At 39.7% G+C, this 26,524-nt stretch overlaps 1 protein-coding gene across 1 annotated transcript in view; it reads left to right on the top strand.

Annotated features, from left to right (window-relative positions):
- CNTNAP5 (contactin associated protein family member 5) overlaps positions 1 to 26,524 on the top strand; it is an 860,113-nt gene that overhangs the window by 821,887 nt on the left and 11,702 nt on the right. The window contains 1 exon segment of the mRNA XM_037849799.1: positions 24,133 to 24,351. Coding sequence (XP_037705727.1) covers positions 24,133 to 24,351 — 219 coding nt within the window.

Here is a 26,524-nt window from a genome sequence, read left to right as displayed (position 1 = left end):
TTTTAGAGATCTGTATGAATGGAACCACTGCTAGCCTGGACTAAAAGGGACAGAAAAGGCATAGATTGAAGGAAAAGTGACTTCTGAGGCAGAACCGTGGAAGTTGAGGTCTGGACCAAAGATATATTCTTGGGCTGTGAGTGTGGATCCACCTTTTTATGTGGAAAGGGTGAGTCTGCCCTAGAGCTTGGAGAAGGAGAGCCTTCTGCCTCATTGTTCAGGAAGATTGTTACCACCCCAGGGCTCTCAGATGCCTGGGGGATTGCAGAGAGCTTGGCCTGGTGAAGTGGAGCTGAGAGCCTGGCCATCACTCCAATGCTTGAAGATGTTGGATCCTTCACCCCAGTGTTTGGGGAGAACAGGACCACTGCACCAGACTTTGCAAAGGGGCTACTACTCCACCAGGCCCAGAGGACAAGACTACATTCAATAGATGACTCTCAGAACTTGAAATCTAATGGAGGATGCCTTGTAGGATTTCCAAATTGTTTGGGATCTGTGACCACTGTTTTCTTTCTTACCAATTTCTCCCTATAGGAATGGGAATGTTTATCCTTTGCCTGTTCCTCCTTTGTATATTGGAAACAGATAATTTCTTCTCTAGGTTTCACAGGTCCACAGACTGAGGGGAATTGTGCCCCAGGACAGACCACACGTGTAACTGATTCTGGTGAGACTTTGTACTAAGCATTGTTGCTGAAACGATTTAAGGCTCTTGGGATATTGTGATGGAATGAATGTATTTTGCATATGAAAATAACATGTCTTTTAGGGATCCAGAGGGTAAAGCATGGTGTTTTGAAACTGCATGTAACCCAGCAAACCATGTTCTTAAAGCTAATCGATCCCTGGGGGCAAACCCCATTGTAAGTAGGATCTTTGGATGAGGCTACTTCAGTTAAGGTGTGGCCCAGGGTGGGTCTTAATTCTCTCTCTGGGCTCCTTTATGAGAGAATGCAATTCAGACAGAGAGAGAGAGAGCCACAGAAGCCACAAGCTGAAAACCACAAAACCTGTAACAGAAGGGAAAGACCAGGAGACCATGTGGCAGAGAAGTCCAGGATCACCAGCAGCCAGCCATCATGGAGAAAGCATCGCGTGATGATGCCTTGATTCGAACATTTTTCTCCATCTTGAAACCGTAAGCTTGTAAGCTAATAAATTTCCACTGATAAAAGCCAACCCCTTTATGGTATCTGCTTTTCGCAGCCTGCCAAACTAAAATCAAACTAAAATTTTGTGTGAGAATTTTCTTAACCTCTCTTCTGTAATTCTATAGTCTCATAGCATCTATTTATTCATTTCTCTAAGAAATTTGGGTTATTGAGGATATAAAGTTCTATTTGTAACAAATTCCTGTCTCTAGTATTTCTAGATGAGGGGACAGCTGAGGTGTTGGCTAAGGAATAGTATACAGCTTTTTTATGCCATTTCTCCTGAATTTAAAACCAATCTGTATCAGCCAGGGTTCAACCAGAGAAGCAGAACCAGTAGGAGATGGCATATTGAGATTTATTGCAAGGCACTGGCTTACTCAACTGTGGCTGGGTATGATGTCCAAAATGGTAGAGCAGGCCATCAGGAAGTACAGGCTGGAACTATCTGGTAAGGAACACTCAGTTGTATTTAAAGTCTTTCAATGATTGGATGAGGGCCAACTAGATTATCTGGGATTATCTCTCTTACTTCAAGTCAAGTGATTAAGAACTTTAATCTCATCTAAAAAATACATTCACAGTAGCCACAAGATTAATGTTTGAATAACTGGGAACTATGGCCTAGCCAAGGCATATCACAGTATCTCTTTTTTATTTTTATTTATTTTTTACTGAGGTGAAATTCATATACCATAAAGTTAACCAATTTAAAATGAACAACCCAGTGGTATTTAGTACATTCACAATGTTGTATGACTGTTTTGGTTTACTAAAGCTGACGAAATGCAATATACCAGAAATGGGTTGGCTTTTACAGCTTACAGTTCTTAGGTCGTGAAAAATGTCCAAATCAAGCCCTCATAAGATGATATCTGGACTCCTCTGTCATGTGGCATTGCACACGGCTGGTGTCTGCTGGGCCTTTGCTCCCAGCTTTCGTTGCTTCAGCTGCTGGTTTCAGGGGCTTCCTCTCTCAGCTTCTCTGGGGCTTTTTTCCTCTATGTGTGTGTCTGACTTTTATCCTCATATTAAGGACTTCAGTTCCAGGATTAAGACCCACCTGGGGCCTGCCTCAACTGAAATAACCTAATCAAAAGTTCCCACCTACAATAAGTATACACCCACAGAAATGGATTAAAAGAACATGATCTTTTCTGGGGCACATATGGCTTCATCACCTCTATCTAGTTCCAAACCTTTTTTATCACTGTACTTATTAATCAGTCACTTCCATTCTCCTCTCCTCTATACCCCTAACAACCAGTAATATCCCTTTTGTCTCTATTTATTTTATTATTCTGATAGTTCATATAAATTGAGTAAAATAATTTGTGTCTGGCTTATTGCACTTGTCATTGTTTTTAAGGTTCATCCCTGTTGTAGCATAGATCAGAATTTTATGCCTTTTTATGGGTGAATAATATTCTACTATACTATATCTATCTATCAATCTCTCTATGTAGATGTGTGTGTGTATATATATATATATACAGACACACACACATATGTATGTATATGTGTGTGTGTGTGTGTATACATTTTTTTTTTTTCAGATTCCTCATTGCTGAAGTAAATACCATGCAATGGGTTGACTTCGACAACAGTAATTTTTGGCTCATGGTTTTGAAACTAGGAGAATTCCAAAATTAAGGTGCCATCAAGGCAATGCTTTCTCCTAGAAGACTGTGGTGTCCTGGGGCTGGCTCCTGGTGATCCCTGGTCCTTGGCTTTTCTATCCCATGACAATGCACAGGATGGCCTCTCCAGCTTCTCGGTTCCATTGACTTCCAGCTTCTGGCTAGTCCCTCTGTCTCTCTCTCTGTGACCTTCCCTATAAGTTTTTTAGTAATAGGTTTAAGACTCATCTAACTCAGCTGATCCACACATTAACTGAAATAATCTCAACGTAAGGTCCCATTTATACAAGCTCACATACACAGGGATGGAGGAAGTCTAAGAACATATTTTATTTTGTTTTTCTCTGGGGTATACATCTCCAAACCACCACAGTCTGCCCTCTGGATGCAAAAAGACATGTTCTTTCCACACACAAAATACAGTCATTCCATCACAACATCCCAATAGCCTTAAGACATTCAGACAATGCTAAGTATAAAGTCTCATGAAAATCTTTTATGGATGTGGTCTGTTCTGGGCCACAATTCCCTTGTCAGATGGACCAATGAAACCTAGAAAACAGGTTATCTGGTTGCTATATACAAGATAAGCCCAGGATAAACATTACCACTCCAGATGGGGAAAACAAATCTAAATCAGGGATCATAGGTCTCAAACAATTCCAAAACCCAGCAGGGCCAACTCCATTAGATTTTAAGTTCTGAGATACATCTGTGGATTGATGTTTTGTCCTCTGAGACTGATGGTGCAACACCACCACCCCTTCCAAATGCTTGGTCAGTGGCAATATTTCCTGTAACACTAGGGTGAAGGCGCCAACCCTTTCCAAGCATTGTGAGGATGGTGCATCTTTCTGCAAATCCTGGGACAGAGGCACCGCCCTCTCCTAGCATCAGGATGGTGGCCAGGTGCTCTAAAAATGCTAGGACACAGGCTCCCCCTCTCTAAGCAATGGAATAATGGCCATTCTCTCCATGAACTCTGGGGATGCAGACCCCCCTCTCTCTGAGAATTGAGGTGGTAGACAGGCCTTCTGTGAAGGCTGGGGCATAGGGTTTCACTGTGTCCAAGCATTGGATGGTAGCACTCTTCCTAAACAATGGGGTGCATGGCCCACCACCTTCAATCTCTGAAGCAGGTGGCCTGCCCACTCCAAACGCAGGGATGAACTTGCCCTTTCCACACAATTGGATGGTTGTACTCCCTTGACAAGGAGATCTCTTCAGTCAAGACCTTGGCTTTCATGATTCTGCCTTGAAATCATTCTTCTTTAATTCATTGCTTTTCTGTCCTTTTCAATCCAGGATGGCATGCACTTGTTGGCTTTGCATGCACCACCATCAGACAGTAGAACCTTCCATGTTTCCTTCCTGTACTAGTGCATTTCCAATCATGACTTCCACTGAAATAGCTCCCAGGTCCAGGGAGAATAAAGATCCCTCACATGGAGCTCTATTCTTGAGGGATTCACTTTCCTGAAGCTCAGGGGGGTCCCTCACTGAGCAGTTTCAGATCCTTATCTCAAAGCACACCAACTACAAAGGCTCAGAATTTTACAAAAAGTCAATTTCTGGTTTCTCTGTACTTAGGAGTTCATTTCTCAGCTTATTCCTTTCCTCTCTTATTTCACTATAAGCTGCGAGGAGAAACTGAGCTGCACCTTCTACACACAGCTTGGAAATCCCTTCAGCTAAGTAGTCAAGATCTTCACTATGAAGTTCTGCCTGCCGTCCAACATCAGAACTCAATTTTTCCAAGTTCTCTGCCACTATATATCAAGGATCATCTTTCCTCCTGATGCCAATGACATATTCATCATTTCCTTCTAAGACTTCATTGAAAGTACCTTTAGCATCCATGATTCCACCAACAGTCTCGTCAAAAGAATGCAGTTTTTTTTTTTGTTTTTTTTTTTTTTTCCATCAAATAGCTCATAAATCTTCCAGACTCTACCCATTACCCAATTCCAAAGCCACTTCCACATTTTTTGGTATTTGCAATAGCTGTACCCTACTCCTGATCAACAAACAAACAAACAAACCTTGTAGTTTCCTTGTTGTTGATGCAGATCCCATGCAGTAAGTTGACTTAAACAACAGCAGTTTGTTGGCTCATGGTTTGAGGCTAGGAGAATTCCAAAATTAAGGTGCCATCAGGGCAATGCTTTCTTCTAGAAAACTGTGCTGTTCTGCGGCTGGCTGCTGGTGATCCTTGGTCCTTGGCTTTGCTGTGATTTGGCAGAACACATGGTAGCCTCTCCTGAATTCTCAGTACTATTGATTTTTCAGCTTCTGATTGCTCTCTCTGGCTTTTTCTCTCTCTGTGACCATCTCTATAAATCCTTCAGCAATAGGAGGCTTCAAGTGAACTGAAATAGCCTCATCAAAGGGTCCTATTTATGAGTTCACACCCACAAGAATGGAGAAGCCTAACAACATGGTCTTGGGGAGCTATGGGGTACATAGCTCAAAACCACTATATATCACATTGTATTTATCCATTCTTCAGTTGATGGATACTTGGGTTGTTTCCCCTTAGGGCTATTTTTAATAATGCATTGTGTACATATATTTGTTTGAATACTTGTTCTCAATTCTTTTGTGTATAACACTAAGGATGCCATTACTCCTTTAGAAAGCCGCTTCATGCTACAGTTAGTTTAATGGGGTCAATACAGGAAATCTCATCTTATAATCTGTGTTACCCACTAACTCACATCTCCCTCCTGGCCAGTATGAAGAGGTCTTCAAAGAGTGCTCCTAGTTGTACTCTGTGACCATACCCTGCGTATCCCTGAGCAGACAAACACACTCTACCTTGCTAACCCTTTATTATCAAATAATTAGGATAAGAATGATCGCTGGGTAAAATTCCAAGTTTTTTTTTTCTATAACGTGTGGTTCAAGGAGATTTTATTAGCAAGCAGACTCAAGGCCAGTGGTGGGATTAGAGGCAGGAGTATCTCTGTACTCATAGGAGCTGTGGGACAGTGAGCAGCCACTTAAAACTTCTGGGCTGCAGATTCAGCCTCTTTGAAATGGCAAAGACAGCCAGATGATCTCCAGTGTTCTAGTTCTGAACACTATAAGATTCTGTGATACATGGAAATTTTATACACTTTGACTTGGATAATTCTCATGCCGAAGCAGATCCCAAAGCGAATTTCAATACTATTTAAAAACAAAACAAAAAACAAGGGGTACTGAAAGCCAATTTCAATGACCCAAATGGGTGGATTGCTAGATTTTAATCAAACTTTCCAATATCTGATCAAAACGAAATAGAGCTTGATGATATTCCCCCTTAAAGTATCGTCAAGCGTTTAAAAATCACACGAAGACAAAACTTTGGATATTTTCATTTCCGAGCTTGTGGGCTTACAGGCCTTCTCTCCCCACCCACAGAGAGGCAAGCTCACTTGCTTTTATGCCCTCCCCTGTGCATTTACAGACCACACATCCCAGATTGTCAGGACAGCCCTCTTCTCAGAGATTCTGCCCATAGCAAGCACATGCCAAATGCTTGACTGTCAGTGAGCTCTCCTTCTCTTCGGAAATACATTGTTCCTTCTCTGTGTGGTCATCCTGGCCAATGCTGATATTTCTCCTTTTTTCTTCACATAGTGGAAAGAATATTGGTTTTGGAGTCACACTATACTAACTTCCAACAGAATCTGTATTCATCCATGTAATTGCTTTGAGAGTCCTTAAACCTCTTGGATAAAAATTCCTAATTCCTGGTACTTTAGTGACTCAAGTTATGTAATGCCTTTAGTTCCACTTTAGTAGTGGTGGATTGAAGGAATTTGAGACTAAAAGTGTGGGCTATCTAAAGATGATTTAAGAGGGAGAAGAAAAGCTGAGTTAATACATGGGACTCGAGCCCTCAAGAAAGGGTTTCTCAGTCACCTTTTTTGCTCTATCTAAAAAACTATTCCTGAGCATTGCATAGGACTGAATCCCATCTGATTCTATCAGAAAACCGCAGTGATATTTTCTCTGTGGTCCCAAACCTGACATGCACATTGTATCCCTGTGAGTAACTCATTGTGAAGCTTTGATGCTCAGTAAGCATCAACTTCCTCAGTTGCAGGAAGTCATTTTTATTAACGGAGGCTACAAGATGTGCTAGCCTAGTGGAAAATGGGGGTTCCAGTTCTGAAACTGCCATTGGTAGCTGGATATCAATCAGAAAAAAATGGCTTCCTTCTCTGTAAATGAGATATAAACATAGATCTTTGTCTGGCCTCTGGTTCTGGGAGCTCTAGAATTCTAGGCATCACATCTTGTTAGTAACAATTGCAGTTTGCATCTCAATATGAAAATACCATTGAAAAGAAGTGAATTCAAATTTTCAACTATAGCCTGTGATCTCCAATGTCTTACTTCAGATCATGGACAATTACCTTTCAATGATTCTAAGCAGTTTAAAATATCTTTCTATCCCAGGCTTCCACAGCCAGTGAAGGAAGAGGTTAGCTTACTTTTTTATCATAGTTAGCAGCCCATGCTACCTCCCAAAATATTGCTTGTCTCTAAATCTGGAACTCTCCCTATGGAAGGAGATAGCTATTTATTCATTTATCAGCTAGAGACTCACCCAAGCAGCAGAGAAATTTGCAAGGATTATAAAGGCAGGAGAGCACAATGAAGAGAGTATGAGCTCTGGCAGCAGATAGAGACTGAAGTTTGGGTTTACCACTTGCTTGATGGATTGAAATATGTACTGCAAAATAGACATGTTCTTAATCTTAATCTGTATTCTGGTGGATATTACTCCATTGTAAATAGGACCTCTTGAAAATGATGTTATTTTTTAGTTAAGGTGTGTCCCCACTGAATGAGGGTAGGCCTTAAACCACATTACTGGAGGCCTTATAAAGAGAAGAAACCAGAAGTCAGAGAAACATAAGAGGAACCAAAAGCCAGAAGTCAGGAAAAAATAAGTAAATAAAAAAGGAAAAGCAGATGAAAGGAGAGGACACCACCATGTAGAAATTCAAGCCAAGGAACCCCAAGATGGTCAGTGGCCAGCAACAGAAAGCTCCGGACTCTGGGAGAAAACAACCCTCGTCAGAACCTTGATTTTGGACTTCTTCTAGTCTCAAAACCATGAGCCAATAAATTCCCATTGTCAAGCCAACACATTGCATGGTATTTGTCATATGAGTCTGGAAAAGTAAGACAACCCATTAGCTGTGGGATTCTGATGCGTTTCTTAATTTATTGGGCCCTCCGTTTTCTTATCTGTAAAACAGAAATAATCATAACTACCTCTCAGGATTGTTTTGATGATTAAGTAATACTGTTTGTGTTTGTGAATATGCGTGCACTTGTATGTTTGGGTTCAAACTGCTCAACACATAGAGATCGCTTAATATTTAGTTGCTATGTAGAGGCACAGCTACAGAAGGGGAATCTGCAAATGGAAATGGAAGATATATTTCCTGTGGAATTCAGACCTGAAAGAAAAGTCAGGAGATGAGAAATTCCATGCCTCTGAGCTCTCTCTTTCATATTATCTTTCTTTCCTTTCTTGGGGAGCCCATGAGTCGAGGGGTAGTTCTGCAAAGCCAGAAACAGGGAAGGCAGGGGGTGGGATAGAAGGACCAATATGACTGGGGTTGTTTCACTTCATAAGAAATATCATGGGAAGACATGAAAGTTTTGAACAGAGGAGTGATGGAATTCATAGTTATAACACTTTCATTGCCTTTTTTTCAAGACCTCTCTTTCTTAAACTGTGAGATTATATTTTTGAAAGACTGTGCTTTGTTTCAGAGCCTTAATCACAGATTAGATTATTTTTGTAGACAGTCATTCAAGTGCTCCGTGAATGACCAAAATAGCTGGTGCTTAATGATTAAATTAAAATGTGAATAAGCACCTTATCTGTTAGTGCTAATGTCAAAAATCGCGATGATAAAAACGGCAGTTGGTGCTTTACATTTCTATTATCATGAGTTCCCATAGGCTGTTTCCTTTTGCTCCGTGTATACTTTTTGCTTTTCTTAAAGTATTTGAGTGATTTAAACCACAGCAGTGTTATCTGTGCTATGCCTGCTCTCCTTAGGGTGACTGGAATAAATGTTGTAAAGAACTTCATGTATTATTATGCTTTTAAGTAGAGTCACTGAGTTTCAGTCAACTAACATTTTTTTCATTCCAGCTATCTCCCCAGTTCTATTCTGTGATTTCTCAAGAGCAGGAGTTTGTGAGCATTATAAATAATGTATGTAGAGTTCAAGACAATCACTCTTTGTATTATTTGTGTCCTGATTTGAGAGATGGAGAAATTGAGGGTCAGTCACTTGGGCATCACTGTAGCAGATGTAGCTGGTCTATTTTGTCCTATCCCCTTTCCTTTCCCACTTCAATGAATGCTCATTTACAATTTCCAGCACCTAACATCATTTTTTCGGAGGGCTTCCTCTTGCCACTGAAGCAAGCTTTGCCTGCGTACCTGGAAAGCCAGAACTGACAAGTATTTAATGCCTGCTGGGAACAATCCTCAGTCAACGATAATGTGAACTGGTTTATCCATGCCCCAGCTGCCTTGTTGTCAATTGGATAAGGATGATGGGTATATTCTGCATTGGTTTCCAGGATTTCCTCTGTGAGACAAAGCCCTACTAGTTGCCCACAGTATTGTTTGTTTTGATAATGCACCCTTACTGGATTCCTTCTCATCTTTGCCCCTTCTGCTGTTCTACCAGCGCTTTCTTCACTTTACAAATAAACTACTTGCAAGCTAATGCCTGCCTTGGGGTCTGCTTCTGGAGGAACACAAAGTGAAGTGGTCCAGTCCACCAATACCTATACTAATTGGCTGACCCAATATGCAAAACTGGATTCGTCTGTCCTTAAAATAAAATATATAAGGGATAAACCTCATTTCCCAGAGCTTGCGATCTTAGGAAGACAGAAAATTAGTACATGAAGAGGGAAAAAGTATTGAAACATAAATCTAAGCAAACTACTAGCTGAAAGGCTAATTAACACAGACACTTCTGTGGTGGCGTGACTCCCAAGGAGAGGCCTACGTTGGACAATGGGAGTCTCATCCCACAGGCAGGTGTATGGGATTTTAGAAGATAGTACACAAGTTAAAAATTTGTGAGTATTTAGCACGTGCCAGACAATAAGCCAAGAGCTTTACTTTCATTTTAACGGTTAAGCCTCACAACAAACCCGTGAATTAAGAATTCTGAGTATCTATTGCTGCATATCAAACTACCTCATAACTTGGGGGCTTAAACCAACATCTGTTTTATAATATCTCACTATTCTGTGGGCCAGGAATTTGGGGGCAGGGCTTGGCTGGTTGATTCTTTAGCAGCTCATGCCGTTGACTGGAGTCACTTTGTAGTGCCCCGCCAGTGGCTGGGCCAGCCTGGAGGATCTAAGGTGGTTTCGCTTGAATGCTTGTGGCCTTGGAAGGGACATCTGGAAGGATGAACTCAGCAGAGCTCTTCTCCATTTAGTCTCAGGGTGTCTCCACATGATCTCTGTAGCAGGGCTAGAGGCCTCTTTCCTGGAGACTCAGGGCTCCAAGCAACCAAGGAAGAAGGTGCCAGTTCTCTTGAAGACTAGGGCTGGAACCAGCAGACCATCACTTCGTTGATCAAAGCAGTCACAAATCAGCTCAGATTCAAGGGGAAAGGAACTAACCTTCCTTTCAATGGGAAAACTCAAAAGATGTGTGCTTTCCTCAATCTCCCACTTGTAGGTAGGTGCTATATCCATCCCCACTTAATAGATGAGGAAACTGAGCCCAAAAGATATCAGGTAAGTTGTAAAAAGATGTCATAGCAGGAAGTACAAGAGCTGGGCTTTGAAATCAGGGAGTCCAATTCACAGTGCATGAAAACCTGTAACTAGAAAGTAAAATAGATAATTGTTTAAGGGAAAGAAGGTAAAGAGAAGAGACTATTAAGAGTCTACCCAATATTAAATATTCATTCTCCTCCTCTTCTTTACTAATTGGACAGTTTTTTCCTTCTTTTTTTAGGGAGCAAGGCTCGTAGTTAAAACCACTATATTTTCTAGCCTCCATTGTGCTATGAATGGGCAAGAGATTTTTGCCTGGGCAATGGTATACAAGCAGATGTCTCTAGGGTTTTCTAAATGGCCCAACTTAGGAAGTATGTACACTTTTGCCCTTAGCCCTCCCCCTTTTCTTTTGTTTGGAAAATAGGGTTGATGGCTGGAGCTCCAAAGTCATTTAATAAGAAGGAAGACAGAGGACACAGTCTACAGAGAGGAAGGGTTGTGCATATCTGAAAAAAATTCAGGGTCCATGATGATACCTGGAGGTGAGATACCAACCCTAGACTGCTTAACTCCAGACTTCTTCTTAACTTAGAATGAAACAAACTCTTGCTTTATTTAAGCGAGTTTTTTTGTTTGTTCTGACACATGCTGTCAAATGCAAATTAAAAATCACAGGTATCATTTGTGATTTGGGGCTCCCAAGACACAATGAGGAAAGATGAAAAGATACGCTATTATTTTAAACAAATCCAAAAGTTCTAATAAAAGAATAATGATAAAATCGATATAAATTACTGAGAACTGTTGACTTTGGGGTCGAGGCAACCCCTCCTGAGGCCTCTGCCCTAGAGAAATGTCAGTGGGTGAGTGAACTTATGTTTGATCACATCTGGATCATTAAAAACAGTTTGAACTCCTTTATACTGGAAAAATGGAGGGCACCCAGAGAAATCCGTTCAAGAGACTGGACAAAGAAGCATAGCTTTGATCTAAAGAAGGAGCCATAGGTGTGGAACTCTCCAGGGGGCAGAGGAGAGAGCCTTCTCTCCAAACCACCTTCAGGTGGGAGGCATCTGAGTCTGAGATGGCAGTTTTCCCACTGGTGGGTGCTGCACTACAATTGTGTCGTGCATGTTCTAAGAGCTAAGCCCACTCACCCTCCTATGCAGACAATGTAGCCAATGCTTTGTGCACACTTCATCCTCAATAGTATTTATTGAATTGAATTTGTGCTGTGATTTGAAATAGGCTTCAAAACATAATAGTTCCAAAATACCTCTTGTACTGAAATCCCAGAAATATGCTTTTTCTCTTCTCAAAGCCATTGAAGATTCTTTTTAAAATGTTACTGGACGGTTTTAAAGATGAGCACAGTAAGCAATCATCAAACATGATTATACTGTCAGTCAGTTAACATCTTCATCAGGCCCCTGAAGAAAGGGGGCAGTTCAGGAAGGAAGGGGCATTGGCTGTCTGAGATAAGAAAACTTGGTTACAGGAGTTAATAAGTTCAGGGGAGGAATATTTACCAATTGCTGTGAAAAATGCATAGTATAGTATTTAAAGGTCAAATCACAACAAATTCATTCAACAAATTGTTTGAGTTACTATATTTGTCACACTAGACCCTTTGTCTGGAATTAGATGCCATCATTTACTCTGAGATCTTGGACAAGTTACTTCAAATCTCTAAACCATAATTTAGTCCATCTGCACAAGAATATTATACTGGTGGTCCTTGGTTTGCATAGTAGTGCAGGAAGCTAAAAATGACCATGCAAGACTAAACTGTAAAATCATCTTAATAATTTATGAGAAAATTCCTATTGTCCCATGACCTTTAACATTTTTGATCAAAGCATTAAAACCTTCTTACTGTATAGAGAAATTTAAAAATTAAATTATCTAGCACATTGTAATTTAAAACTTTAGAAATATTGATTTATTTTTTATTGAGTTTTTTTTATTTCTTTGTAAAAACTTATCAAGAGTAGTTTGAACGGTTCTTGCCTTTTCTTCACATAATGTAACTTGTGGCAACTTTTCTTGCTTTCGTGAATTGTCATAATCCTCTCTAGGTTTGGTTAAGCTTTCAAAATGTTATCTTTCACACCCTTAATGTCATAAAATGTATTGGGGAGTTCCTTTAATGTGAAATATTTTGTCAGCATCTCTTCCTTCGCAGTATCATCCTACTTTTTGTCAAGACTACTTTCCTCCTTTATATCCATACATTTGCCTTCACTAAGTCCCTCTGGCTGCATATCCAGAGTATCTCAAACAGTGGTGTAAACATTCCCAATGTCAATTATTTCTTTATAAGACCATTTACATTCCATCTGGATTTCACTTCTGATGTTATTGCTTTTTGGTTCTTTGCTGCAATTCCATCTTTGTTGACAAATTCCTTCTTTCATTTATCAATTGCACTGAAAAAGCAGGTAGGTTTACCTCTGAGATGCAAGGAGGCAACACAACTACTTGCTTTGCTGTCTGTGCACCAACTGACAGATGTGAAGTGAACAGTCACAGCAGATTTTGCAAGAAGTGATGTGACTGGTCACTGACCATAACATTCATCTGTTATTTACACAGTGATTGGTGGACTGAGGAGCTATGACATTGGACTTGCAGCAAAGTTTGGACTTTATGCAATTATTTCCTCTTAATATTCATGGAAACTGAAATTTGAGTCATGTTGGAAGACTAATAACATTTAAGTAAACTGTGGCAAGTGAAAATCATGCATATTGCAACAGTGCAAAGTGAAGACTGCTTGAAATGACCAACTTTATTGAATAGAAATATTTAAATGGGGAAATTATCATTATATTTTAGTCAGTAAAATATTAATATCTGGGCAGAGTTTTGAAGTAGAAACACAGAACTGCTATCACACTCAGTGTGTCCCTATGTGTATAGTTTCTATTGCAGGCATAACAAATTGCCACACACTTGGCAGTTTAACACAACACAAAATTATTGTTTTACAGTTCTAGAGGTCAGAAATATTTAATAGGTCTCATTGGGCTAAAGTCTAAAATTAAAATCTAAAATAAAAGCTAAAATTGTGCTAAAAGCAGGGCAGCGTTCCTTCTGGACGTGATAGAGTAGAATCCGTTTCTTTGCCGTTTCCAGTTTCTACCAGCCACTTGCATTCTTTGGCTCTCAACCCCTTTCTCGAATCACTCCAAACTCTTGCTTCTGCCATTGCATCTTCTACTTGTGCCTTTGATCTTCTTGTCTCCCTCTTATATAAATCCTTGGGTTTTCATATAGACATTGAGCTTACCTAGACACTCCAGGAAGATCTTCACACTAAGACCCTAAAGTTAATCACATCAGCAAAGCCCATTTTGTCATGTAAGGGACATGTTCCCAGGTTCTGGGGAACAGGGCATGGACATCTCGGAGGGAGGGCATTATTCTGACACCCCATGGATTATGCTGGTGTCTTGAAAACCAAACCCCAAGGTATACTTCATTCTCAGCTGAATTTTACCTAAAAAACCTGAGGCTGAAATGTGTTCTTCATTGCCACCGTGATACAAATATGTTATTTTAATTGGTTCTTTTATTTTAGTATAAAAATCATCCATGTAATACTGGATTATTGTCTGCACCCAGCTCACTATGCCAAGTTATTGGGCAGAAAGAGAGACACCTATTACCACCTCCAGGGGATGTTTCTCACTGTATGGAGGGTGGCATAGGGTAGCCTGCCACCTAGAAAAGCAGTCCTAGGGGCTCAACCTCCTCCATGGTTTGCAGGTGTTGGGGTCTCCAGCTAAAGCATGGCTCACACAAGCTCTGGATGGAAAAACATTTACTCACATAGAAAAGAGACAGAGCAGCTCAGCTGCCCTCTTGGGCATTAGTCAAAATCCATGGCAGACACAGGCATATAGTCTATACACAGTTCTCACATCATCGTGGGGGGACTCTGCTCCCTCCCCAAGGACCAGATACAGCAATGGAGGTGAGCTGGTGCCATAGAACAGATCTGCTTTAGCCAAATATTCAGGGCAATAGGAGGAATGTGCCAGCACATCCTCATCTGCTAGGAGATGTGTTTTAATTCAAGGCCTTCCCAAGAAGGGATCCAGCCCACATGTGTCACCTGTCCTAGGCTCCAGTTTAACAGAATCATGAGCAGAGGGTTTATTTGAGGGCACCAGGAAACGTAGCAGGCTGTGCTCAGACTGTCCTGTACCACCATTACAATCTAGAGATACACTGACAAATAAGTCTTATCCTCTCTCCTCCCAGCCTTGGGAGCAACACAGTTGGTGTTTGTTTTCTAGAAATTTTGAGTGCCAGGCACCTGGCTCACAGTATATAGAGTTTGGCCCTTTGCTGGCCTCTGTACCCTAGGTTCTGCTCTTTCGAGCCTCAAACCCTGACCTTTGTCCCGACAAGCTGATAATGGTTTCTCTTTAAAGGATTTCTAGATAACACAACCTACTGGCACAATTATCTATTTCATATTAGTTGAAAGACTGTTCAGAACTACAAGATGAGCCATTTTGTAAAGGTGGGTAAGCTACTCTGGGGGCTTGGTTATTTCACTAGTCAATGGATCCAAAAGGATAGAACAATGCATAAGGGGGAGAAAAAAAATAATTAATAATGGGAGAACTTGGAATTCTAGCCACTGTGTGACTTTAGGCATCTTGCTGAATCTCTATGAAATCCTTTTCCTCCTCTGCATATAAGTATAACGCCCCATCACTTGGTCTTAAAGCTAATGTGTGCATTTGTCTGTGTGATACTTCAGCACTTAATCTGGAAGGTGCTCAATAGTTAGTATCTGTTGTATTATTGTGTAGCAGTCTTTCAAGGGCATCCTGAGTGGCATATATTATTGTCTGGTAGTATGAGGTCATGTGGTACAGTTTGGTAGCAGAATGGAGGAAAATTGGCACCAACAAAAAGAAAAATTGAATATGAGACTTACCCATGGGATAATTTTGTGCATGGTTTCGACCGTCATTCAGTCTCAAGAGAATTGCCCCAATTGTCTTTCTTGACAGCTGCTGAATTTAGGCCACTCAACTTCAGCAGTAGGGTCTTTATAGAAGCCTATATATAACGCATTAAAAGTACCTCATTTTTATACAAGCATACATGCATATATGTATGTATATATAAATAATGTCAAACTTGCTTGGCTTACAGAGATTGGCTCGCATGAATATAGCCAACATTTTTGGTTGCTTACCCAACACCCATTTTGATCCCCTTTCCCCTTCCTAACAAAACCTCAATTTTGTTCAAGCATTCTCCCTCCTCCATGAAGTCATGTGCTCCCGGGAAGGCTTTCTCCATCTACAATCCCTGCAGATTTTTCCTAATTGGTCTCAGTCTGTGGTTCTCAAAGTTTTGTCCAAGGACATTGGTGGGGGACATGGGGGTGGGATCCTGAGACTCTTCCAGGGAATCCATGTGTTGAAACTATTTTCACTACAGATATTTTGAGTCTTTTCACTCTCATTCTCACATACGTAGTGTGGCCTTTTCCAGAGACTGCCTGACACTCAGTGCTGTCATCTCTCTGATGCCTGATAGAATATGCACTTGTGTGTTCTTGCTGTAAAAAGTCCCAATTTTATCTTCTAATGCAATAGATATTGATAGATAAACATAGCTCTAGATGGATATTCCAAATATCTTCAGGATGTTTGGGTGTAAAGGAGCTTGAGACAGCTGGCCCAGATAAATGATTATGGTCCATATCCCTCACCAGTGCTTGGATTAGGCATAAACTTATGTCACATTTTGGCCAATGAGGACATCTGCAGGGTGCACGGGTGTTTGTTGCCCGAAAAAGTATTAAAAAGGGACACAGGATGAGACAGCCCTGTCATGTTTTTGCTTCTGGACACTGCCACATCTGGAAGTGATTCTGGAGCTGCAGGACCACCGTGCTCCAGCCTGCGGAAAGGCAGCCACAGAGAAGTGGAGCCCTGCTGCTCAGCGCTCAGAGCCCTCCTTGCCTCTGGACCCCTTGTGATGTGAAATAATTAATCCTTGTGTTGTTTAGGTCCCTGCGAGTTGGATTTTCTGTTACCTGCCGCAGAAAGCCTCCTAACAAATAAAATGTGCCTACCTCCGTAAACAAAAACAGAAATACCATTGAATCACTCAAGGTGCCTACTGTGGCTTTCAATTTTCTTGGTGCTTTTAACTCCACAATTGGCAATTCTGAATACAAGAATGTATTTTTGTTTGTTATTTTTGGAGTCTGATAAAAGATTCTCTGTGGGGACGTGAGATGCCCTGGTTTTGCTCATTTCCTTTAACAGCGTAAGTAAAGGCACAGGTATAAAACCGTGTACCTGAGTTGTCTGGTTCTGCTCCCACATCAAACAAATAATCAGAGCACTGGGAGGGATTCTTTTGTTTCTTTTCAAATCCAAAGGAATGATTTTCTACATCAACTTACAAATACCTGTCTGAAGGCCAGAAAAGTGTTTTTTGTTTTTTTTTTTTAATATGGAAAATAAGCATGATTCGCATTGGATGTGTGATAACATAGAACTTTAAAAATTTTGATATGTTGCTGAAGTTTTACTGATCCAATAGTTGCTGTCCTATATCCATAGAGTTGCCTATACATACTGCATGTAGCTAAGCACCTCAACTGAAAAATGAAAAGTAAAGTTTAGCCAGACAGTTGTTCAGTTGAAATAATTAATTCTCAAATGGCATTGTTTTAGTTTACTAAATTGACTTGGTTATTTTTGTTTGTGGATATGGAGATTCTTGTATCATCAGCATCTCTCTCTAGAGAGAGAGATTTAATTAATGCATAAGTAAGATTCCATATATTTACTTAAGGAAGAGTCTTGGAGGACCCAGCACGTGCCAGACCCTGTGAAATGCAAAATCATATAAATATTTATTTAGCATCTTCTGTGTCCTCAAGGTTCTATGTTAGAAATTAGGTGGTTGGGGTAAACCACAGAGGTACGCTTCGTTCGTGAAGCATATAGTCTGGAGTTATACATATGAAATGCGCTGATAGTTACACACACATGCACAGACACACAAATTTGTGGGACAGCTTTAGAAAGGAAAACACCCGGTTGCAGTGCTAGACAATGACTGGGAGGAAGGAGGAGGGGCTCCTTGGTAAGGAGCCCAAGCAAATCCTGCCAGGGGAGGGGACTTTAGTTCCAGAGGTGAAGCAAAAGAGCCTGTCAGGCAGCATTCAGGGGAAGCCTCTTTGGCAGCGCGGAGAGGAGCTGCACATCCTGCACGGTGAGCAGCGCGGGGCACCGTGAACAGAACAGGCGCTGTGATGCGGAGCGGCCGCGGTCACACGGATCCCACACCAACATTCCAATTAGCACTGACCAACAACATGCTACAGATGAGGAAGAGAAGCATTCCGTATGCATTCCTGGCAGAGCAGTAAGAAATTGTTATGACGTTCTCATCAGAACTTGGCCTGCCTCATCAAAGAGAGAGTTCTGCATGAGATGGCAGGAGTGTGAACATAAAAGTGAAGAAACTCAGTGCTTAGAAATTGGAAGAATGAAATGAAGGATTTTGAATCATATTTATACATATGTACGTATATGTGTGTGTGTGTGTATAATTATATAGTATCTCTGATTAGGCTGTGTTACTGTTGATATGAGGAAACACTCATTCACTCATTCATTCATTCATTCATTCCTTTTATTAATGTTTACTGAGCCCTGGTGCTGTGTGCTGAGCATTATATGGAAGTGAATGGGGATAGAAACCCAGTAAAGACCTGCTTCCTGAGAGCAAGGAGCTTCTCACCCTGTGAAAAGGGACCGATTTGTAACTATTATCATGATATAAAAGCCGTGGAATAGAATTAAGCAAATGCCTTAGGGATACGAAGGAACAGGTCCTTAACTCGATTTGATTCTGGCCTCTCTCTTCAACCCATCTCTTGCCTTACTTAAGACAGCGTTAATGTGATTTTCAGTGTCTCCAATGTGAAGGATTTTCTAACCCTCAGCCTTATACAGGTTTTGCTTTATATCTGGAATATTCTCCCAACCCAGTCATGCATGGTTATCATCTTTTCACCTTTTAGGCATTTATTTAAAAACATTTATCCCTAGCAACTTCCCCTAAATGCTTACTGAAGGGAACTAAATATAGAAAAAAGTAGGCCAGGGGCCAGGAAACCTTGGTCCAGGCCTGGATTGGCCAGGGATGGTTAATTAGCTGTAGGCAATCACTTGATCTTCTGGATTTTTATTTTCCTAACTGGTAATTGGGTTTCATTAGCCCAGATTTTCTGACTTCACCAAGTCATAATCATTACATAAGGGTATACAAATGAACACACCATGACAAGCATAGAAACACTAAGCAAATGCCAAGTATTATTTTTTAAATACAATTTGAGATTCCCCTTTCAGGATTAAAATTTTATGCTACTGAAGAAAGTATGTCCCAAAAACTGGATGTGCTTTCTCTGAGAGATATGGTTCTCGGGCATTTGATTCTCCAGGTAGTTATATTTTCAGATGATTCCTCCCTTAACTGAAGGTTACCACCAACTCTGCCCTGGAGCAGAAAGCTCTTTACTTGTGTATGCTGCTAACACTTTGCATTAACACTGGTTTCCTTAACTTACATTTTATGTTGGTGCAGTGCTTTTCTCTTAGAAGCCCAGCTTGTCTGGTTCTGCATGGCTGCTATTGTGACACTTCAGGATTTAAATGTCATAAATGGCTTTTGCCATATAGCAGATATCACATTACATCCTAAAGCCATGTGTGTTTTTAGCAAAGAGCTGATTTTTTTTTCTTCTTTTTAATATCCATAAAGAGTCTGGATTGGCTCTGTCACTCTTCATGTCGAACAATTGTGACTGTGTTAAGTGTTGCACATTCTGGAGCTAAAATTGTTTCCGTTCTGCTCTTCTTGGCATCTCAGAATCTACCTGCTTTAATGGAGGAGCATAGCTTTGCTTTGAAAAATAAGGGTGTTTGCAGATAAAGTAGAAAGCCAAGTTGAAAAGGACCTGAAAAAGTTAGTCTATAAAAAATTAACGAACAAAGACCTAAGCATTGAAAGTTTGAATACTACTTTTATTCTGTTGTGAGTCAATATGAAGTAAAGTTTTAGTGGAGAAACTTCACTGTGAGCAGGTCAGCATTTACAACTTAGTTCTTGCATATAAATTCAATATTACTTGAGCATTGCATTACATGGGTGTTGAACCCAGGCAAAGAAGTTTGGAACTAATATTTAGTAGGAGGAATAAAAGATCATTATCATCAACATCATCATCAATATCATCATTATAGTCAATGTAATTAAGGGCACTGAGCTAAGACTCTTACTTGCATTATTATATTTATTTCCATCACAATTCACCTGGCATATACTATCCTCACTCTTTCACAGGTGACATAACAAGCTCAGGGATGAGTAAACATGGGTTGTGTATGCAGGGACATGATTCCCTTAACTCAGGACTTTCCAATCTCCAGAATGTTCTTTTTCAGCACAGCAAGCCGCTTCTACACCAGTATTTGAGGTCAGAGTTCCTCTGATCTAATGAGAATCGGAAACTACATTTCAGTGATTTAAAGTGCGTTGAGAGGGAGAAATTAAGGCAACTGTAAACAAGAAGTTTGGAAATGCAGTAGTTATTTCTTTATAAGATTCATGTGGTTTCTCAAGGGAGTGGAGTAAGTGATAAAGGAGAAGCCTGGTAATCTTGCTCAGATGGGAATTTTTCATGTCAGCAGAAAATCGTAGGCAGAGTGAGAAAGGGAACTCTGGTATTTTCCAGGGGAGGGGTGTTTGCTTACGTTCTCATTCTATTGCCTCTGAGTTGCTGTGCTCACTGTTATGTTTGTCTCTGATATTTAACCTCTAATTCAGCACAAAATTAGTTCCACCCTCCAAGTCCTCATGAAGTCAGTGCAGTTGTGTTCCGGTTTGCTAATGCTGCCATTATGCAAGATACCTTAAATGGATTGGCTTTTATAAAGGGGGTTTATTTGGTTACAAAGTTACAGTCTTAAGGCCATTAAGTGCCCAAGGTAACACATCAGCAATCGGGTACCTTCACTGGAGAAAGGCAGTTGGCATCCAGAAAAACTCTGTTAGCTGGGAAGGCATGTGTTTGGCATCTACTTACTCCCAGGTTGCGTTTCAAAATGGCATTCTCCAAATCGTCAACATCAGCTTTCAGTGGCCATTTTCAAAATATCTCTCTAAGCTGCAGCAGCACTGAGCTCCTTCTGTCTGAGCTTTCAATAGGGCTCCGGTAAACTAATCAAGACCCACGCTGAGTGAGGGTGGTCTGTATTTCCATGGAGAGAATTTAATGAAAGGTTTCACCCATGGGTTATTGAGTCACATCTCCATGGAAACATTCAATCAGCTGGTCACACCCTAATCAGAAAGATTAATCAATCTGCCCCCACAAGATTGCATTAAAGAACATGGCATTTTGGGGGACATAATACATCCAAACTGGCACAAGTTGTAACCTAAAAACTGAACTAAATAGGTTAGGAAATGCATTATGTCTTTAATATAATATACAGTTGGTGAATTCTGTAAAGCATTCGATCTTAATAACTTGTGCTTACCTTACCTTAGTATTTGTGATTCTTATTCTCATAGAATTGAGTTATTCTATGAGATTGGGGGAGGGGGTTATTAGGGAGACAACAGAGCTTAAATGAAGAGTTTGGCATTTAAAGTTTTAAAAACTGTGGTTTAAACCTCAACACAGCCATGTTATTTCCAGTACACATTTTAACTTTTCTGAGCCTCAGTTTCTTCATCTGTAAATTTGGGAGGATGATAACATGTAGCTGAAACAACTTTCTAGAGGAATAAAAATAATATTATTAGAAGAATTATTTCAACATTATAGAGTAGATATAAATAAATGTAAAATATTGAGTTTTTGCAGCTTTTTGTTTGCTAAGAATAATTCCCCACCATCTATTTTTCAACAGAATGTGAAGAAGCAAAAATAATTCAGAACCATCCTTATCGTGTTATTTTTTTTTCCCTTTCCATCTATGTAAGAATGTAAGAATCCACTGCATGAGCCCCCATATGGAAAATATTCTCCTATCAAAGACTCTTGTTCTCTTCATTTCTTTTTGGTAACATCTCAAGGCTTCTATCCTTGTTACACATCTAGGATACCCGTACTTCCCTGGAGATAAGATGTTACTCACAACAATTCTTCCTTTAAGGAAAGAATGTCATGTTCTGGCCCTCCCCAAATTTATCTGTGTGCCTATTCTTGTAACTGGAGCTTGTGTTTCTGACAGTCACTATAGTAATGTCCTCCAAAGACCTTGGCACAAGTGTAGACTTCTTTCCAGCTGAGTTCTGAGAATGGGATCTGTCATTTTTTAGGTAGACCCTTAAGGCTACAATGACATGTCATTTTCCACTGCTTTGAAATCCTGTAAAGTGAAGGCCTCATGCCCGTTCATGATGCCCTTGTTTTTCCTATTGTCTCTTAAAATACTTCTGATCTCTAACTCTATCCCTTGCTAACTTCCAATCTGTAACAAAAGTGTATTCTGGATTATAACTGGGTACATTGAGTTCTGTTGCTACCCAAGAAAATAGCACCCAGGCTTTATTAAAGATTTTTATTTATCTATTTATTTTTCATCTGGATGACTATTATGTAACAACATCCAATAAGTCTTTTATGGGACACAGGCATTGTAAGTTGTCATAAGAATTTCCCATATGTGGTAATTTCATGGGTAAGTGACAAATATGTACCCCCACTGTAGGATGTTTAGCTGACCATTTGGAAGACAGAAGTTGTGGAAGTTTCTTTCCTCGTCACAATGAGGCAGAGGGTTGCTCCACATCTCTATTGTATTTTCATTACTGTCACTTGGAAAGTTATTTCAAAATCTCAGACATGGTATGCAAGTAAGAATAATGGCCCACAAAGATGTCCACAACTTAAATCCTAGAACCTGTGAATATGTTAGGTTACAAGACAAAGGGGAGTTACAGTTGCATATAAGATGACTTTATAATAGATTATCTTGGATTATCCAGGTGGGTCCAATGTAATTACAAGGCTCCTTACAGGTAGAAGAGGAAGGCAGAGGTGGAGAGTCAGAAAGAGGTGGAACAGTGGAAGAAAGTCACAGAGAGATGCAACATTCCTGGCTCTAGAGATAGTGAAAGGGGACCATGAGTCAAGGATGTAGGTTGTCTCTTGGAGAAGGAAAAGGCCAGAAAACAGATTATCCCCTAGAGCCTCCAGAAGAAATGTAGCCCAGCCAACACCTTGATATTAGCCCATTGAGACCTAATACATTTTTATGTTAAGCCACCATGTTTGGGGTAATTTGTTACAGCAGCTGTATAAAACTAATACACATGCCTTCTTTCTCTTTTTGTATACTTAAGAGAGGAACGAAATGTTGATGAAGTTTGAATGAATGTTGAAGGGAAAGGCTAAATGAGGACATACATTAGAAAGGGCATTATTAAAGAATGCTCATTTCTCATTTTCTTCTATATTCTCTTAATCATTTCTCTTCCTCAATACTGCCAACATAATATATACTTGGAGATCACTGGAGGCACTCTTTGAACATTTATGAATTGGATTAAATTAAAATTTACCCTGGCTGATAGGAGAGCCCTACCCTATCCAGAAAATAAACAGACTTTCATTAGAGAATAACTGTTTGAAACATGTAGGTATGTCAGAAATAATAAAAAATAAATGGTTTATTAAGCATTCATTGTGATCATTTGGTTTTATATAATTGCATCATTGCATTTTCTGTAAGTTTTCCTTGTTAAAAGAGAAAAATGGGAAACTGAATTATCTTATTACCAATAATTCCTGAAACACGAGACAAGTGGTTTTGCTGTGAATCCCAAATGATTGCATCTTCATCTTTTCTAAAGACTCTAAGACGCTTTGGGGAGTTGAGTGCTGTCATAGAAAACCCATGTTCATCAATAAACCCCACACGTAGAACCAAGCAGGTGGAAATCTTGAATAGGTGGTCAGTCTATATGGAAGACTTAAAATAATGGATACGTAAAACTCTGGGAGGATAACTTTGACTTCTGATTTCTTTGTTTCTTTTCAAGTTTTCTCTTGCTATGTTTTCACATGAAATGTCAGAATGAGCTTTGTAGTATGTTAGACTAATAATAGGCAGCCATCATTAAATGTTGATGGAGATGATAGAAAGTTTATAAAAGTCTATTATTTAGAATGGATTTATTAAGTTGTTGCTACTCCTTATATAATTCCTGATTGAATGTTTAGGAGTGTGAAGTCTTTTTTTCTTTACTTTTTTTTTTTTTTACCTCAATGCAGAGATAGCCTTAGAAGTTTTCCATGAAATATGTTGATATATTGGTGCATGGAGCAAGGGAGGGGTTTGCGGATAGGAAATAAAGAAAGAAATAGGAGAGGGTTTTCCTTTCTCAAAGAATGACAAGGTAATTTCTGTACTCTCAGACATTACTTGAAAGGGATGCCATGCAGAGTTTGAAAATGGAAAACACCTTCTGATTGATTGTCTTTCACATTGCAGAGAATCTTGGGTTGGATCCTGAAGTCGCCAAAGCAAACACTCTGGGTTTTGCTGGGTGTCTGTCTTCAGTCCAGTACAACCACATAGCCCCGCTGAAGGCAGCCCTGCGTCATGCCACCATTGCACCTGTCACTGTCCTGGGGGCATTGACAGAATCCAGCTGTGGCTCCATGATAGATTTGGACGTGAATCCAGTGACCACGGTGCATTCCTCATCAGGTACACCCAACCAAAAAAAAAAGGCCAAAGGAATTCTCAAAGGAATTTTCCTCGTTAGGACTTATGTGTCTTATCTTCTAGAAGCCTCCAGGTTGAAGGGATTCTTACCTTGCATGATTACAGGAGGTTAAGACATATGACTCATTTCTCCTGGGTGACGCTTCAAACATATTTAATATAATTGCATTTTAAATATGATAACTAATTAGAAGTAAATGAATATTTGCATATATATATGTATTACCACAACTGTTTAAATGGCTATTCCTTCGAGGATTGGCAAGTTGAAGGGGCAGGGAAGCAGGCTGGTTTGCTGGACTAAGGTTATAATTCATGTCATTAAAATGATCCCTTTTATAAAGATCAGGAATTCCCACACCACCACTGTCAGAGCAAAATCATGCATCTTGCTTTCCACTTTCTAAAGTATCTTTTCTGTCATGTTTTAAAAACGTAATTGGTTTGAGATGAATTCAAACACCATATAATCCATCCAAAGTATAAAATCAATGGCTCACAGTATCTTCATATAGTTGTGCATTCATCACCACAATCAATTTTAGAATATTTTCATTACTTCAAAATAAATTAAAAAAATAAAAATGAAAAAAGAACACCCAAAACATCCCATGCCCCTTACTTATCCCCCTATTATATATATATATATAGAGAGAGAGAGAGAGTCTTTATTTTATTACTCATCTGCCCATAAACTGGTTTTCTATCACTTTTTATTCACCATCTTCCTTATTTAAAATGGAGACATCAATATGTTGTTACTGTATAGATAGAAAAGTAATAGTAATAGAATGTGCATTGACATTATGCAGTTGAAGTGGTTCTAATCTCAGTGAAGGGGCCTTGTCAGAGATTTCTGGGGAGCTATTTCTAAATATCCAGGACACATGCTTTGTTCAGATTTGACTGCTCATATGATATGACTTGTGGAGTTTGGGGATAAGTCTGAGTGCTTTTTTATAAAATTTTCCAGGTTACTCTGATATTGCCCTACTCACCCACACCCTCCCACAACACACACTGAGAATGATGGTGGATGTTGAAAACCCACTGTTACAAAAGTATTTGTACTATCATGATTTTCCTGCAAATTAGGGACTCTCCCAACAGTGATCTGTGATAGGTACTTGGTGTGTCTGTAGGAAGAAAAAAGTCTTTATTTACTGAACACACCAAAGGGATTTCAATAACTTGAGAAATTTGCTCAAAAAACACAGGTTCTGTTTCAGATGAGAGCACCTTTATCCAAAACCCTTGGCCAAGGACCCTTAGTGCCAAGGCAATTATTTTTTAAAGAAATGCTTCTTACTTTTTCATAGCTTAGAAAATATTTAAATCAAATATGCCCGTCCATTCTGCTCTTCCAGGAATGTATTGGATATCCTTTTACACACTAAGTATTATCATTTTATTTTAAAAAGTCATCTTGGGGTGTCTTGCACAATGAGGGGTTCTCCTTTTGTCTCATTCGTTATGTATCTATTAAGGTCTTACTTTGTGTTAACTTCAGTGGTGGGTTGAGATATAAATAAATAAATATATAAATAAATAATATATAAATAATAAATATATAAACAACCAAACACTCAAAGTCCCTAATGTCAGAAAACTGCAAATCTGGTGCAAGTTGATGAGTCAGGAGGTGAGGGGATGAGTTTGTATGCCCAATGGCTGAATGCTACAGCAGAAGTAAGAGCAGAGTTCCGGGTGGGTATGGAACACAGAGAAAGGAGCAAGTAATTCTTCTCAGAAGAACTGATGTTAGATGTAGAGAAAATCGGGTCATGCACAGTTGCATAGGGAGGCTTTTGCAGGTTTCAGAAGGAAGAAAACCATTACAAAGAATACTACGTAAGCAGAGGTGCATTTCCTGGAGGGGTTTAGAATGTTTAATAATCAGGGGTAACCCTCTGAGGATTAATCATAAGGTACAGGTGGGGGACTCAGACATTTCAAAAATAGTGAGTTCTATAAAATGTTAGATCATGCATTATGGACCTAAAAAAAAAAAAAAAACTCCAAAAAACATAAGGCATTTCAATCCTGTTACAAACTCTTTTCCATAACCTCAATCTATTTCAGATCAATTTTTTATTGTATAGGGTTAGTTCTAATGTACTATGATTGGCTTTTGTCTTTTAAGAATGTAAGTATA

This window comes from Choloepus didactylus, chromosome 9 (assembly GCF_015220235.1).
Source record: "Choloepus didactylus isolate mChoDid1 chromosome 9, mChoDid1.pri, whole genome shotgun sequence".
Lineage (NCBI taxonomy): Eukaryota > Metazoa > Chordata > Mammalia > Pilosa > Megalonychidae > Choloepus > Choloepus didactylus.
The sequence above is the reverse complement of the archived record's forward strand: the minus strand, read 5'-3'. Positions and strand labels throughout refer to the sequence as shown.